Source organism: Gorilla gorilla, chromosome 5 (genome assembly GCF_029281585.2).
Source record: "Gorilla gorilla gorilla isolate KB3781 chromosome 5, NHGRI_mGorGor1-v2.1_pri, whole genome shotgun sequence".
Lineage (NCBI taxonomy): Eukaryota > Metazoa > Chordata > Mammalia > Primates > Hominidae > Gorilla > Gorilla gorilla.
This window is the reverse complement of record NC_073229.2, coordinates 33,100,058-33,114,353: the sequence shown is the minus strand read 5'-3', so window position 1 is coordinate 33,114,353 and position 14,296 is coordinate 33,100,058. Positions and strand designations below refer to the sequence as shown.

General features: G+C 41.0%; 1 protein-coding gene across 8 annotated transcripts in view; it reads right to left on the bottom strand.

Moving 5' to 3' along the window:
• Positions 1-14,296, bottom strand: part of JARID2 (jumonji and AT-rich interaction domain containing 2) — a 274,358-nt gene that overhangs the window by 98,801 nt on the left and 161,261 nt on the right. For 7 of the 8 annotated variants that reach the window (XM_055390668.2, XM_055390669.2, XM_019029679.4 and 4 more), the window contains one exon: positions 11,707-11,848. The exons of the other annotated variant lie outside the window; for it this stretch is intronic. In XM_055390668.2, the coding sequence (XP_055246643.1) occupies positions 11,707-11,848 (142 nt within the window). The remainder of the gene's footprint in view (positions 1-11,706; positions 11,849-14,296) is intronic. 8 annotated transcript variants of the gene reach the window in all.

Sequence of the window (14,296 nt, the reverse complement as noted above, 5' to 3'; positions counted from 1 at the left end):
TGAAAGTAGTAAGTACTGGCCAAACAACGCAGACCAACGAGGGGATGAAGCCTGACCACTAGAGAAAGGGACCAGAGGTAACAAAAAGACCCTCCGGGAGAGGAGGTGTCTTAGGGAAAACAAAAACGGAGCTCCACCCAAAGACAGGGAACCTGCAAAGGCACAGCAGCACCATAAAGGTATTCACAGTTGCAGGAACCCAAAACACTGGTCACCAGACACATGTTCACACCTCTTCCCTATCACGTCCCCAAGGGAAGCAGAGGCCAGCAAGGAGTGGAGATGAGAAGTGACAAGCTTCTCCAGCATCCTGCACACAGATATCCCATACCAAGGATAAAACGTACGTGCTCAGCCCAGGGTGAGGTCAAGCATACAGAGGTACTTCTCAGACTTAATTATCCTGATCTAGGTAGTAACAATTTGAAATGGAACCTGCGGTCCATCCTGCCACGTAAGCCACACGAATCTACCCACATATGACCCATAAAAGTGAACTTAAAATACCAGCCTGTCTTTGTCCCATGACTCAGGAACAACTTGCCCCACAGTGTTACACCAACAAACCACATTCCCCATCCAAACTCTTCCTTCTATGATGTTGAACTCTACCTCCTATATTAATCCTTCTGAATTTAGTAGTTACACAATTCTTCCCAAAAGCCAAAACCACTATCCTGTCCCCAACCCCAAAAAACGAGCTGGACCTCAGCTTTCTTTCCAATGACAGATGACTGGGATGCAGGCCAGGCATAGTGGCTCACGCCTGTAATCCCAACAATGGGAGGCTGAGTCAGGCAGATTAACCGAGCCCAGGAGTTTGAGACCAGCCTGAGCAACATGGTGAAACCCTACTTCTACAAAAAGTGAAAATAATTAGCTGGAAGTGCTGGCACATGCCTGTAGTCCCACCTACTTGGAGGCTGAGACAGGAGGATCACTTGCACCCAGGAGGCAGAGGTTACAGTGTGCTGAGATCGTAACACTGCACTCCAGCCTGGGCAACAGAGCCAGGCCCTGTCTCAAATAAATGTTTAAAAAAAAAAAAAAAAAAAGACTAGGCTATACCTGTAAGCCTTGATAGCATAGTCAAGTAGGCCTAACCCATGAGAAGACAAGATGGACTCAACAACAGGCGTCATTAATGAGAAGAAAGGAGCTGCTTCCTGTAAACTGGAGCAATACAAAAGATTGTTTTATAATCCCAAAACAGAGTCACATAAGCAGTATTCTGCCAAGCAGTTAAAATTCTGAGAGAGGGAGGGGGAGAGGGGAAGCCCACGCAAAACCAGTCAGATTCCGTGTTTATTTGACCAGCTTCATCTATTCTGTAGACGCCCATGGTGGGGCTCTATTTCATGATGGGGAAGCAGAAGTGGGGAGTCACAGCCACCGTCTTGGGTACCCCTAGAGCAGAGGTGAGAAATTGTGAGTTAAATGAGGTCTGAACCAAGGGTTTTTGCTGCAGGGAAAGAACCTGACCACGAATGTCGATGAGCAGCATGTGCAGCCTCCAGGAAACAGAGCATGCACAGCCCAGTGAGAACTGCTGGCACACTCAGAAAACGCTTCCTTAGCTCTGTGCTATCCAACCTCAGACACTGAAACCCAGGAACTCAGGTTCACCTTGCTGATCAAGGTGAAGGTACAGTGCGTGAAATACAAACTTCCCTCCCACACTTGGAAGATTTCCATGGGAAAAGTGAATATGCACAAGCAGGCACTGTGATGTGAGCCACCCCAAACCTACCAACTCCAGCTCACTGCAGGAAAAGCAAAGAAAAAGAGTATTCGTCCAGAAGGACAGAGAACCACCCACTAAAATCAACAAGTAATCACAGATCTACTTGCAGCAGCTACCTGAAACAACAGTCAGCTGAGCTGGGCCCTCTCCTGGACGCGCTTCTCTCCAGGGTCCTTACACAAAAGGACCTCTAACATTGGAGGACCCCAGAGAGGATTTCGGGAGCTATAGGTTCTGCTCAAGGTAAGCTAAAACTTTTCCCCTTTCTATCCATCACTCGGTTTATAATGAAGAAAGGCATTTCATGTACTTCGGAAAAGAAGGAATACATCCCTTGGCAGAAGAGATTATTTACTAGAAGAGGTCAGCTGAAGAGTAACACTAGGCATGACAGCAAGAGGTGACCCTCAGCACAGTTGTGGACCAGGCCAGACCCCAGTCCAAACTGCACCCCCACCCCCGGTACAGCTCACCAAGCCAACTGCTGTCCAGATGCACACACCTGAAAATTCAGACCTACAACTGCTACAACTTACGGAAGGTGACATGGTACAGTGGCAAAGTCCAGGCATTATAGATGTGAAAGCTTAGATCCAAATCCTATTAACGCAGCTGCCAAGTGAGGGTGGTAAAACCTTAAAAACAGGTATTTCAAAAGAATTAAGGTAAACATTTGTAGCACAATATTATCTAGGCTAAGGTCAGTTCTTCCTAACGGAAGAGACAGATTACATCGCTTCAAAGAAGGACTTCTAATAGTCACAGGCTTTATTATGGAATGGAGTTTACTATTTTTATTATAGGCCGAATGCTTATGTTTATTAATTTTGAAATTTTTTTCTTGGAGTCAGGGCTTACTTACGCTGTTCACCTTTTTTTTTTAAAGACTAACAAAACTAAATGAAAAGCTATGACCGTGGCTAGTTCCATTTCCTGATGGTATGTGTCTCTCTCACACTCTCAATCAACATTCAAAGAACAGAAAGAACTTCCGCTTTTAGTGAAGCTAGACAGGATTTATACCTCTTGCCTGTCTGAAAGAACTAAAATCCACACAAAACAACGGCCACCATATAGCAACATACTGTGATCCCCGACGGATGGAAAACAAATGATCCCCCCAGCTCACTGCCCTGAGAGAATGTCCAGGCTGCAGCAGTTACGGAAAGGGCAAGCAGAGCCGGGGTTGAGAAACACAAGGGGAGGCCAAGGTGATAGAATGTGTAAGGCAGAGCACAGCAGAGGCCAGAGCCACACAGACAACCATGGAATCTGCCAAGGGCGCTCCTCATGTCTTCCGCTGAGTACTAACAAGCACATTTGTGTTAGGAAGCTACCCAAGAGAAAGTATTTCCAGAAAGGATTAGCCGGAACAGTATCCAAATTGTAAAAGCACCAGGAATAGTGCCCATTCTTACCAGCCTACATGGTAAACATAATCCATAGGACATCAAGTAAAATATTTGTAAGGGTTTTTGCCTGAGTAGCAGGGAAACAATGCCTCACAGTAAACACTGCTTTGGCCCTACCTAACCATGCTTGAAACCAAGATCCAAACAGATCAAACTGTTCCCTAATCATCACATCTCAGAACAATGCTCAAGAATATGTAGAGAAATACGAACATTTCCCACAGCCAGAGAAAAATTTACAGTGTCTGTCAAGTAATAAAAAGCTACCAGACATGCAAAGATGCAGGAAAATATGACTGATGAGGAGGAAGATTAATCAAAACTGTTTTGTAAATAATGGAAGACAAAAATAGCACATATACTCAAATATCTCTTGTAACTGTACTCCACATGTTCAAGAAACACCAAAGAATAAGCATACTACTAGAGACACTGAAGATTATGAAAAGACCAAAATCTAACTTCTTTTTTTTTTATGGAGTCTTGCTCTGTCACCCAGGCTGTAGTGCAGTGGTGCGATCTTGGCTCACTGCAACCTCCGCCTCCTGGGTTCAAGCAATTCTCCTGCCTCAGCCTCCTGAGTAGCTGGGATTACAGATGCGCACCACCACGCCCAGCTAATTTTTGTATATTTAGTAGAGACAGGGTTTCACCATGTTGGCCAGGAAGGTCTTGAACTCCTGACCTGGTGATCCACCCGCCTCGGCCTCCCGAAGTGCTAGGATTACAGGCGTGCCCAGCTGTAACTTCTAAAATATAATAACAATGTCTGAGATAAAAGATATATTCAATAGTCTTACCAGCAGATTTAGGGTATAAACTAACTAAAATGAAACATACAGATCAAAAAAGGAACAAAACACACGAGCTATGGGACAACTTCAGAGTAATATATATGAAAATTAAGTCCCCAAAGGGGAGACGAATGCACACGAAAATATTTGAAATAATAATGGCTCTAATTTTTCCATAGTAAATGAAATCTACAAACCTAATACACTCAATGAATCTCAAGCTCTGGAAATAAAAACTGCCAAGGCACATCATATCAAACTGCCTAAAACCAGTAAGGGATTCAAAAGAAAATTGTGGTAAATGATTGCTCCTACAAAGCTATGAAAATGACAACAGGATTCTCATCAGAAATGATGCACATTGGGACAGTGGGGCAGTGTCACTGAAGTACTGATGGTGAATGACTATTAACTTAAAATTTTATACCCAGCAAAAATATCTATAAGAAATGAAGGTGTATTTTGTATAACTGCATGTAATTCTACAATTACCATAAAAGCATTTTTTTAATGTGGGTGAAATAAGATCTTCCCAGACATACAAAAGCTGAATGATCAACAGCAGACCTAATGTTAGAAATGTTAAAATCCTTCAAGCAAAAGCAAATGCAAATGATACTAGAAACAAAAATGGCAACTACGTAGATAACTTGAAACAGAAGATAGGCGAGATTTACCCATATTCACTTTATATTTACTTCCACATCTTTTGTGTTCAAAATTGCCACATCATAATCTATTACTCAATTTTTCTTTACTTTCTGTAGTAGAGAGTACATTTCACCCATGATAACTCTAAAGCTGAAAATTAAACTAGTACTTCTCTTATTTATAAAATATATCTCCAGGTTGTAAGAACAAAATAAACTCCAAATAACCTGATCAGTGGAAGCTTCTAAATATAAATCAAGGGTTAAGAGAAATGTTAAGCCCTTTGCTGACTGTTTTGCTCTCACTTTTTTGCATTTAATAGTAAATTATACTAATTTATTTTTGATACAGGAATGAGTAAAAACTAGGCACTTATTTAATATAATTCTAATTCTTAAGGATGCTCACTTTGAATAATCCCAATTCATGCATGCTATCAAGAAGATTCGTATACATTTGGGCTTATCTTCCTTTCAAACTCGAAGTAAATAAAAGTATTTTATATCATCAAAGTAACTCAGACCAAAAAGAATAAGGAACACAGTCATGCAGACAGTGTAGCTGTGAATATCATACCTGTTAAAAACCTGAGAGAATTCTCACCACTTTCAACATGTCTTCATATCCAGAGGCATGTCATATCTCAGAGTACACTGAGTTATGAAATCCATACACTTCCAGTAATTCTTTACATTCAAAATTCAATCTAATACGACAAACAGTGTTTAAACTAAGTCCTATAGGATCAAAAGCCTAACTAAAATACAGCAGCTCCTTGTTTAACAAAAAAGTTACATCCCTGCAGAGACAGAGTCGGTACTTCTGTACTAGTTAAATAGAAACTCTTAAGAGTTTTTATTTTAAAGTCTGTTAGTATACAAAAAGCAATATACCCTTCTAAAGAATATAGTTGACCGGGCACAGTGGCTCATGCCTGTAATCCCAGAACTCTGGGAGGACGAGGCAGGCGATCACGAGGTTAGGAGATAGAGACCATCCTGGCCAACATGGTGAAACCCCATCTCTACTAAAAATACAAAAATTAGCCAAGTGTGGTGGCATGCACCTGTAGTCCCACCTACTCAGGAGGCTGAGGCAGAATCGCTTGAACTCTGGAGGGCAGAGGGTGCAGTGAGACGAGATCATGCCACTGCACTGCAGCCTGGCGACAGAGCAAGACTGTCTTACCAAAAAAAAAAAAAGAGGAATATAGTTAACAAGAGATCTCAACACTAAACACTAGGGTTCTGGGTCTCTCCCTAAGGTGAAGCGATGACTAATGCATGAGCAGCCACGATGGAATCTCCTCACCCCACCACTCTTGCCTGCTCCATTCAGGCAAATACTAGGTCGCACCAAGTTCGGCAGAGGAAATTTACAACATACACCACAGGGTCCTTCCCGTGACTCAATAACTTCAAAAGAGGGAGTACCCATACATTTCCATCTGCCTACAGATGGCTGTGGTAGGGCTGACAGAGAGGAAAGATATAAATCATCATTTGTGTAAATTAAAAACCCTCTGAAACAAGTCAGAGAAGTCTTGAAAGGATGTGCATACTCACATGTAGCAATTCATGTGTCACATATACTGACAATGGCTACTAACATCTAACACACAGAGTACCATTTATACATGAGAATTTTTTATTTATTTATTCGCTTATTTAATTTTTTTTGAGACAGAGTCTGACTCTGTCCCCCAGGATGGAGTGTGATGGCACGATCCCAGCTAACTGCAACCTCCATCTCCCAGACTCAAAGGATCCTCTCATCTCACCCTCCTGTAACTGGGACTACATACAGGCTCATGTCAACAGGCCCAGCTAATTTTTTTTGTATTTTTTGGTAGAAATGGAGTTTCGCCATATTGCCCACGCGGGTCTCTCCAACTCCTGGACTCAAGTGGCCGGCCCGCCTCAGCCTCCCAAAGTGCTGGGGTTATAGGTGTGAGCCATTGCACCCAACCAATACACCAAAATTCTCTTCAAGAATTAATTTATTCAGGTCACAAAACACCATCAAGCAGTTACTATTGTGATTCACATCTTTCAGATGAGAGAACTAAGGCCCAGACATATTATATAACCTGCCCAACAGGTACGATACAATACCTGTTGCATTATATAACACAACAAGTAAATGTTCAAGATATAATGAGAAGTCACACAGCCTGGCCCCAGTCTATACTCTTATGCTGCACCACAGTCTCCACAAAACCCGCTTAAGAACCACTGTTCTTTTGAAATTTTTCTACCCTCTTCCCCCTACTCACCCACAGATAAAAATAGTTAATCTTGCTATTTTAGTCGCCAACTCAGATGACCTCTTTTGAATTGTACATTTCAGATCTCGTATTTACTTGCATCTAAAAATATACCATCACCAAATTAACTGTACATTATCATTTCATTCCTCAAACAAATAATCCTCACCTCCATAACCATCCTTCCAAAGAGTTTCTGACCACAAGTCCACACCCAAATGACCAAAATCCATCCATTCTGGTTTCTACACATACTGAGAGACTGATGGGGCAAACACACACTTTACAAGAAGAACTGAGTGGAATAAAAGGGCAAAATGAGAAAGGAGATAGGCAGGGCCACCTTCACATTCAGAACAGGATGAAAGTCTCTGTAATGGTTCCATTCTAAACAATGTAAGTTATAAACTATGTAAATATATCATTTAAAAAAAAAAATCTCACCCACCACAATGATCAAAAGAAAAAGAAAAACAACATCTAGAACTAAAAACAAGACTCAGCCTTCAGGGTCCCACCAGCACAGAATCTCCACTCATCTTTTCTCGGGCTGCCCTTTCCGTGAACACAGCAGAGAGATTCTGAAGGCGGACTGGCTTTTCCTTTTGTTAAGAGGCATCTCAGATGACCTTTCAATGGCTAGGTAAAAATATACCAGTTTTGGTTTTGAGTTTTGTTGTTGTTGTAGTTGCCTCCATAAAGAAAAACTCTGAGGAAGAGAATGAGAAATTTGAGAAAACTCCAAAACCCTCAAGAACTCTGGACTCCACTGGTTTCTGTAGCTAAAAAGATCCCCAGTGTCAAGTAAAGGCACTGGCAGTAAATACACACAGCAAAATCTGACTCTGGGGGTTTTCTGCAGAAAAATAACACTTAAGTAAACACATGGATGTTTTAACTGAAGAATTAAAACATGTTATTAGCATCATCAGAAAAATGTAATTGCTTCAATGTGCAGGTTGGAGAAGCAGACTAGATAAGGTTGGAACTGAGGCTGGCATCAGTCTCCACCATAGATTTTTATTTTCCATAAGAAGGAAGTCAAGCACATACAATCCCTCTCAGTCTTCCCCTTTCCCCATCACCCTACTGTAGACAAAAGGCATATTTTTTTGCTGATGATTCTAAAATCATGCACATAAAAGGATGTGTAGAGTAGGAGTAATTAAATCTACAAGAATAGCTAACTAGCAATTCGTATCATTCTAAAAAATAAAGCGAAAATGCTGTTTCCAAAGCACGTACATAAATTATGACCCTGCAGTATGATCTGAATGTGGCCCCCCAAAGCTCATGTGTTGGAAACCTAATCCCCAATCCAACAGTGCTGAGAGGGTGAGATCTTAAGAAGTGATTACATCATGAGGGATCTGCCCTCGTGAACGGAATAATGTCACTATCTAGGGAGTGGGTTTGTTATAAATGCAAGCTTAGACAGGCATGGAGGCATGTGACTGACTGTAGTCCCAGCTACTCAGGAGTCTGAGGCACAAGGATCCCTTCAGCCCAGGCTTTAGAGAACACAGTAAGTCATGATCACACCACTACATTCCAGCCTGGGTAACAAAGCCAGACCCCATCTCTTTAAAAACTAAACTTAAAAAAGAAAAACAAACAACAAAAACCGAGCTTAGCACTTTCTTGTGCTCTCTTGCCAAGTTATAATGCAGCAAGAAAGCTCTCGCCAGATGTAGCCCCTCAATCTTTGAATACCAAGCCTCCAGAAATGTAAGCCAATAAATTTCTGTATTTCTAAAGTTACCCCGTCTCAGCTATTCTGTTACAGCAACACGAAACAAACTACAACAATATGAATTTTTAGGAATCAGTATTTTCTCCTACAAAGTCTAAAGACCAAAAGAGAATGCAAATGGTCAGTCTTAAAAGCTCTTCCCTGCCGGGCACAGTGGCTCATACCTGTAATCCCAACACTTTGGGAGGCTGAGGTGGGCGGGTCACCTGAAGTAGGGAGACCAGCCTGACCAACATGAAGAAACCCTGTCTCTACTAAAACTACAAAATTAGCCGGGCATAGTGGCGCATGCCTGTAATCCCAGCTATTCGGAAGGCTGAGGCAGAAGAATCCCTTGAACCCGGGAGGCGGAGGTTGCGGTGAGCCGAGATCGCACCATTGCACTCCAGCCTGGGCAACAAAGGCGAAACTCCGTCTCAAAAAAACAAAACAAAACAAAAAAAAAACACAAGCTCTTCCCATGTATGATGTTTTGGAAATTTAAAACTCGCAAGTAAAAAAACCAGCATCTGTTTAACAATCCACTAAGGCTATTTTAAAATTAACCATTATAGGTAGTTACTTTAGGCTCAACTTCTCATCTTCAGAGTCAGCACATTCCATTACCTATTAGAAAAGGCATTCTGTATGTGCGTTGAAGACAGATTACATATTACAGTTTCAACAGCATACTACCCAAGCTCTGGAAATTCAGGTCCCAAGTCATTTACTCTGCTTTTGAAGGCAGGGTTCATTCCCAACCCACTAAATACTGACGAAGGATCAAAACAAAGGAGTTCTTAAGACCTTAAGTTTTAAGTTATCATTTTATGCTTGCTACATACCCTGCAACACCCCAAGAAATGCATGCCCTGGCTGGGTGTGGTGACTCACGCCTATAACCCCAGCACTTTGGGAGGTGGGGTGGATCACTTGAGGCTGGGAGTTCAAGGCCAGCTTGGCCAACACGGCAAAACCCCATCTCTACTAAAAATACAAGAATTAGTCAGGTATGGTGGTGTGTGCCTGTAATCCCAGCTACTCAGGAGGCTGAGGCATGAGAATTGCTTGAACCCAAGAGGCAAAGATTGCAGTGAGCTGAGACTGCACCACTGCACTCCAGCCTGGGTGACAGAGCGAGACTCTTGTCTCCCTCAACCCACCGAAAAAAGAAATGCATACCCTAATGACACTACACATTTGAAGGCTACAAAATCTTCCTCCTATAATCAAGAGTGCCCCAGCCCATCCTCAAAATCTACCCAAGCCTATCAAACCTTAATCCACATAAAACCTTGATGAGACCAGAACCAAGTTAGTAGGTTGTAATGAATCCTTAATTCAGTAAGATACTTGACACATTAATAATTAAAAACGATCTGCCAAGGCTAAGTTTTCCTTCAGCTAACTCTGAAAAGAGTTCCTCTTTTCTACTACCTTAAAGAATTCCAGTTAAAAATGACTGCTTTGCGCTCAGGTGCCACATGACACTGTGGTCCCATACAAAGAGAAAGCTAGCAACACTATCTTCTGAGAGAATCACAGTGAGTTAGGGACAAAGAGTCCCTCCTCCTTAAGAATGAAGCCTACAACACAAATCACTGCACCCGGATGCTGACCAGCTCTCAGCCAGAAGTGAGGGTGATGGCCAGCCACATAGCTAAAGGAGTGAGTGCCCAGACTCAGAGAATTCTGCTCCCCAAATGGAGATGAAAGTTGATGCCAGATGCATGCCAGATGCCCATGTTGGAGGCATGGATAATATTATCACACATTCCAATATATTTACTGACACAATTTTTTACACATCCTTAAAATCACTCTCTTGTGATAATTCATGCTTTAAACTGGAACAGGGGAATGTTTGTTATGGAATATCTGTAATATAACAGGTTCATCACTGAGACACTCTTTTTAAAGGAGTGACATACAAAGCTCAGTACACGGGAAGATCCTAACTATACTAATAACGAATCTTATGACATCTTCTAAGACAAAGTGCTGAGGATGAAGAGAAAATGAGAGAAGAATACAGATTCAATGTATTTAAAAGGCTATTTAAAAGACGACACCTCATGATGGAGAAAATAAAGACTTTGAGCTATGCATCTCAACTTTCAGTCCTGAAAACAGGAATTTTAAATATCTACACATGGCTAATCTTGTCCTTTTCTCTTAATTTTTCACTCTATTTTGTTCTTCTTTAGATAGATACATGTAGATTGTTTCTAAAAAGTAAATTCTCCAGAATGAGTAAACAGAGATGAACTGACAAGGGGGATTTTTTTTTTCTTTTCCTTCAATCCCCGAAACGAACAAATTCTAAGAAGTCAGGAAGCTAGTCATCCAGGTAAACATAAAGAGAACAAAGGGAAATATAAATTCTAACAGGGAAAAAAAGGAAATAACATATCAGGTATGAAGTAGGGTAGATACTAGGCAAAGGGTTTCAAAAACACCCAAGTAAAATCATTATTATAAAATGTCACTGCCACTGTTTGACCATGAAACCACAAACTGTTATCAAACTACTAAAGCCAACTTCCTTACCAAACTATCTGAAGCTTATTTAGGAAAGCCACATAAAAATAACTGCTGTTCTAAGTTTTAAGCACCAATTCCACAGCTACTAACTTGGAACTTGGTAAAACAGCAAGGGATTAAAAATACACAGTGTAATTTCAGCTTTCCTGACAAGGAAAAAACGTCTCAGAAACACCACATTTACTTCTTCAAATTTTTAGAAAGATCTCTTTTCAGAAATGGCAAAACATCACCTAATATATATATTCCTCAAGATGACTGCTGCTGAGAATCAATTAAAATGAACAGTTAAGACAGGCATTACAAGCTGGCAACTCTTTGGCTAACTGTTCCAGCAGGAACATGTGCTGTCAGTCCAGAGCACTCTTTTTTCCGTTTTTTATTATAATTATTAGACAATACTTAGAAAGCAGGACATTTGATACGAAACCTCATGATTCTGGCTCCTCTATGAAAATCAAGAGAGTGGGTGAATGGGCTCACGTTATCATGTGGTGAAAACTGGCACCTGAGTTTGCAGTCCCTGGTTGAAGGTACCAATATTTTCAGCCTTGGGTACTAACCTTTTCCTCGACGGCCCTTCTTCAAAATCTGAAGAACTAACATCGTTGCTAGTGGAGGACACTTGGGATGCATCGTCCTTTTCATTCTCTGACTGTTCTGATGCTGGTCCTAATCCCTTAGACTGGTCATTACCAAGGAGCCCTACAGGTGAGAAAAGGGGACAAACACTTAAATACATCACATCAGGAGGCAGCACTTTACCACAGTTAACCCTACACAACGCTGATGAAGACAGTCAAGAATGTGGATAGAAGAGAATTTGAAAGCACACATCCCTTTTGAATGGGTAGAGAAAAAGCAAAACCTCATTCTATTTGAGACCTTTAAAGAGAGTGAAATGCCTAAGAGGGAAACAATTTCAACAGTAAGAAATTTGAGCAGAAATTTGGAATTGTAATACTATACTTCAGGATTCGTTTTTAAAGAGTACATAAACATCTTTTGCAGCTAAAGGGTTGAAAGGAAGAAAGGAGTATCTGTTATCAAACTAGTCACTCTTGAAGAGGTAAATATTGACTCTACAGATACTGAAATCCTTTCTGGAATTGCCTGCAGGAACCAGTACCTGCCACACAAGAAAAGGCATCCTTATCTTTGTAGCTACATCTTAGATATTAACTAGAAATCCTACTCCACTTTTTTTCTTCATAGCCATCTATAAGATTAGATTGTAACCGGATTTGCCTTTGATCATCTCAAAGGATAAGGATTCTCTATGATAGCAGATGATAAGCAGGGGAGTCTTGGTGCTCATGGATGTGCTTTTAGTAACCAAAATATGGAAAGAAGCTGCAGGCCCTTGGGGGCTCTAAAAAGCAGCTGTGTACTAACTGATATGGAAGTATTCTAACCAGCAGTAAGGTCACACTATAGGGAAATGGGTGAATAACAAAGCCTCAGAGTCCCTTACATCAATGTAGGTTCTGTCAACAAGAAGCTTCCACTGATAGACATGTCCACAGCGACTAGACCCGCTGTCCACTATCTAGTCACAACTCTCGAAGGCAACCAGAACTGGGCAGTAGCAGCACCGCTAGCACAGCATCTGCAGTTTAACGGTGCTTGATCTTGAAGCCAAAAATACAGAGTGGCCCCTTGATTTTTGCTCTTCTAGTCCTTCCACCAATTTTATGCAAGCTTCATTTCTCTGTATTAAGTCTTTGTGACTGAAGTATCTCAGAAAGTGACTTCTGTTAGTTATACTAAACACTATGTAGAACACAGTGTTCTATGTATTTGATTAAAAAATACATAAACATTCTGAATGAACATAGTACACATCAACAAAGCCCTGGGACCTGGCTTGTTTCTGCTTGCACTTCCCCAGTTATCTATTTTTACATCATTTCAGAATATGAGTGATAACATGAGGTTGAAAATAAAACACACAGTTATTCACTTCGACTAATGAGGCTTTAAGAGTTGTGACTACAATACAGAAATAGAAACATACAAAAACCCCCAAAGAAAATGCTGGGAGTCTGCACTGTGAGGGCAAAAGGAGACAACTATATGGAAACCTAAGAATCCAAGGATAAAAGCGTGGCCAGTGTTTCAGAGATTGAAGCCATGTTCTCCATTACAGTAGCCACTAGTCATGTGCAGCTACTGATCACCTGAAATATGCCCAGTGTGGATAAGAAAATAAATTTTAATTTTACTTAATTGTAATTTAATATCAGAATGTAACATGTCATTGACAATGTTATATTAATTGTGGAAATGTTTTGGAGTAGATTAAATCAAATATATTAACATTGATTTCACCTACTTCTTTTGAGTGTGACTGCAGAAACTAAAATTACGTATGTAGTTCAAATAATATCTTTACTGATCAGCACTCAGAGCACATTAGTAGTGTCACTATGCGAGTGGGGGATCCCTCCCCCCCACCCAATTAGGATACAGACGACATTTAACTGAGATTAGAGTTGGCCAAGGAACATAATATTTATCTTATCTGTAAAAAGAGAAGATGGATAAATTACCATAGAGAAAACTGAGAATAAAAATGCTGGTTAAAGAACCAGATGTAAAACTGAAAAGGAAAAAAAGAGGATGCACATCGTAAATATGTATCGTCTTGGTTGAGTTCAAATTTTTCTTTTTGCTTTTGAGATAGGGTCTCGCTCTGTTGCCCAGGCTAGAGGGCAGTGGCACAATCATAGCTTACTGCAGCCTTGACCTCCTGGGATGGAGAAATCCTCCTGCCTCAGCTGAGACCGCAGACACATGCCACCATGCCCAGCTAATCCTTGTATTTTTTGTAGAGACGGGGTTTCCCCATGTTGCCCAGGCTGATCTCAAACTCCTGGGCTCAAGGGATCCACTCACCTCAGCCTCCCAAAGTGCTGGGATTACAGGCATGAGTTACTGCACCTGGCCTGAAGTTTCCTTTTTTCAATAGCACAAGGTGGGAATAACATAATGGAGAATAAAGCACAGAAGGCAAAAAAGGGATCAATTCTGAATTTATCCATTAATTTACTTAACAAATACTATATGCCAGGGCACTGGGGATACAGGTTAATCAAAATCTAAAATTAGGAGAGACAGACAAACACAGACATATGCATCACTCAGTAGTAA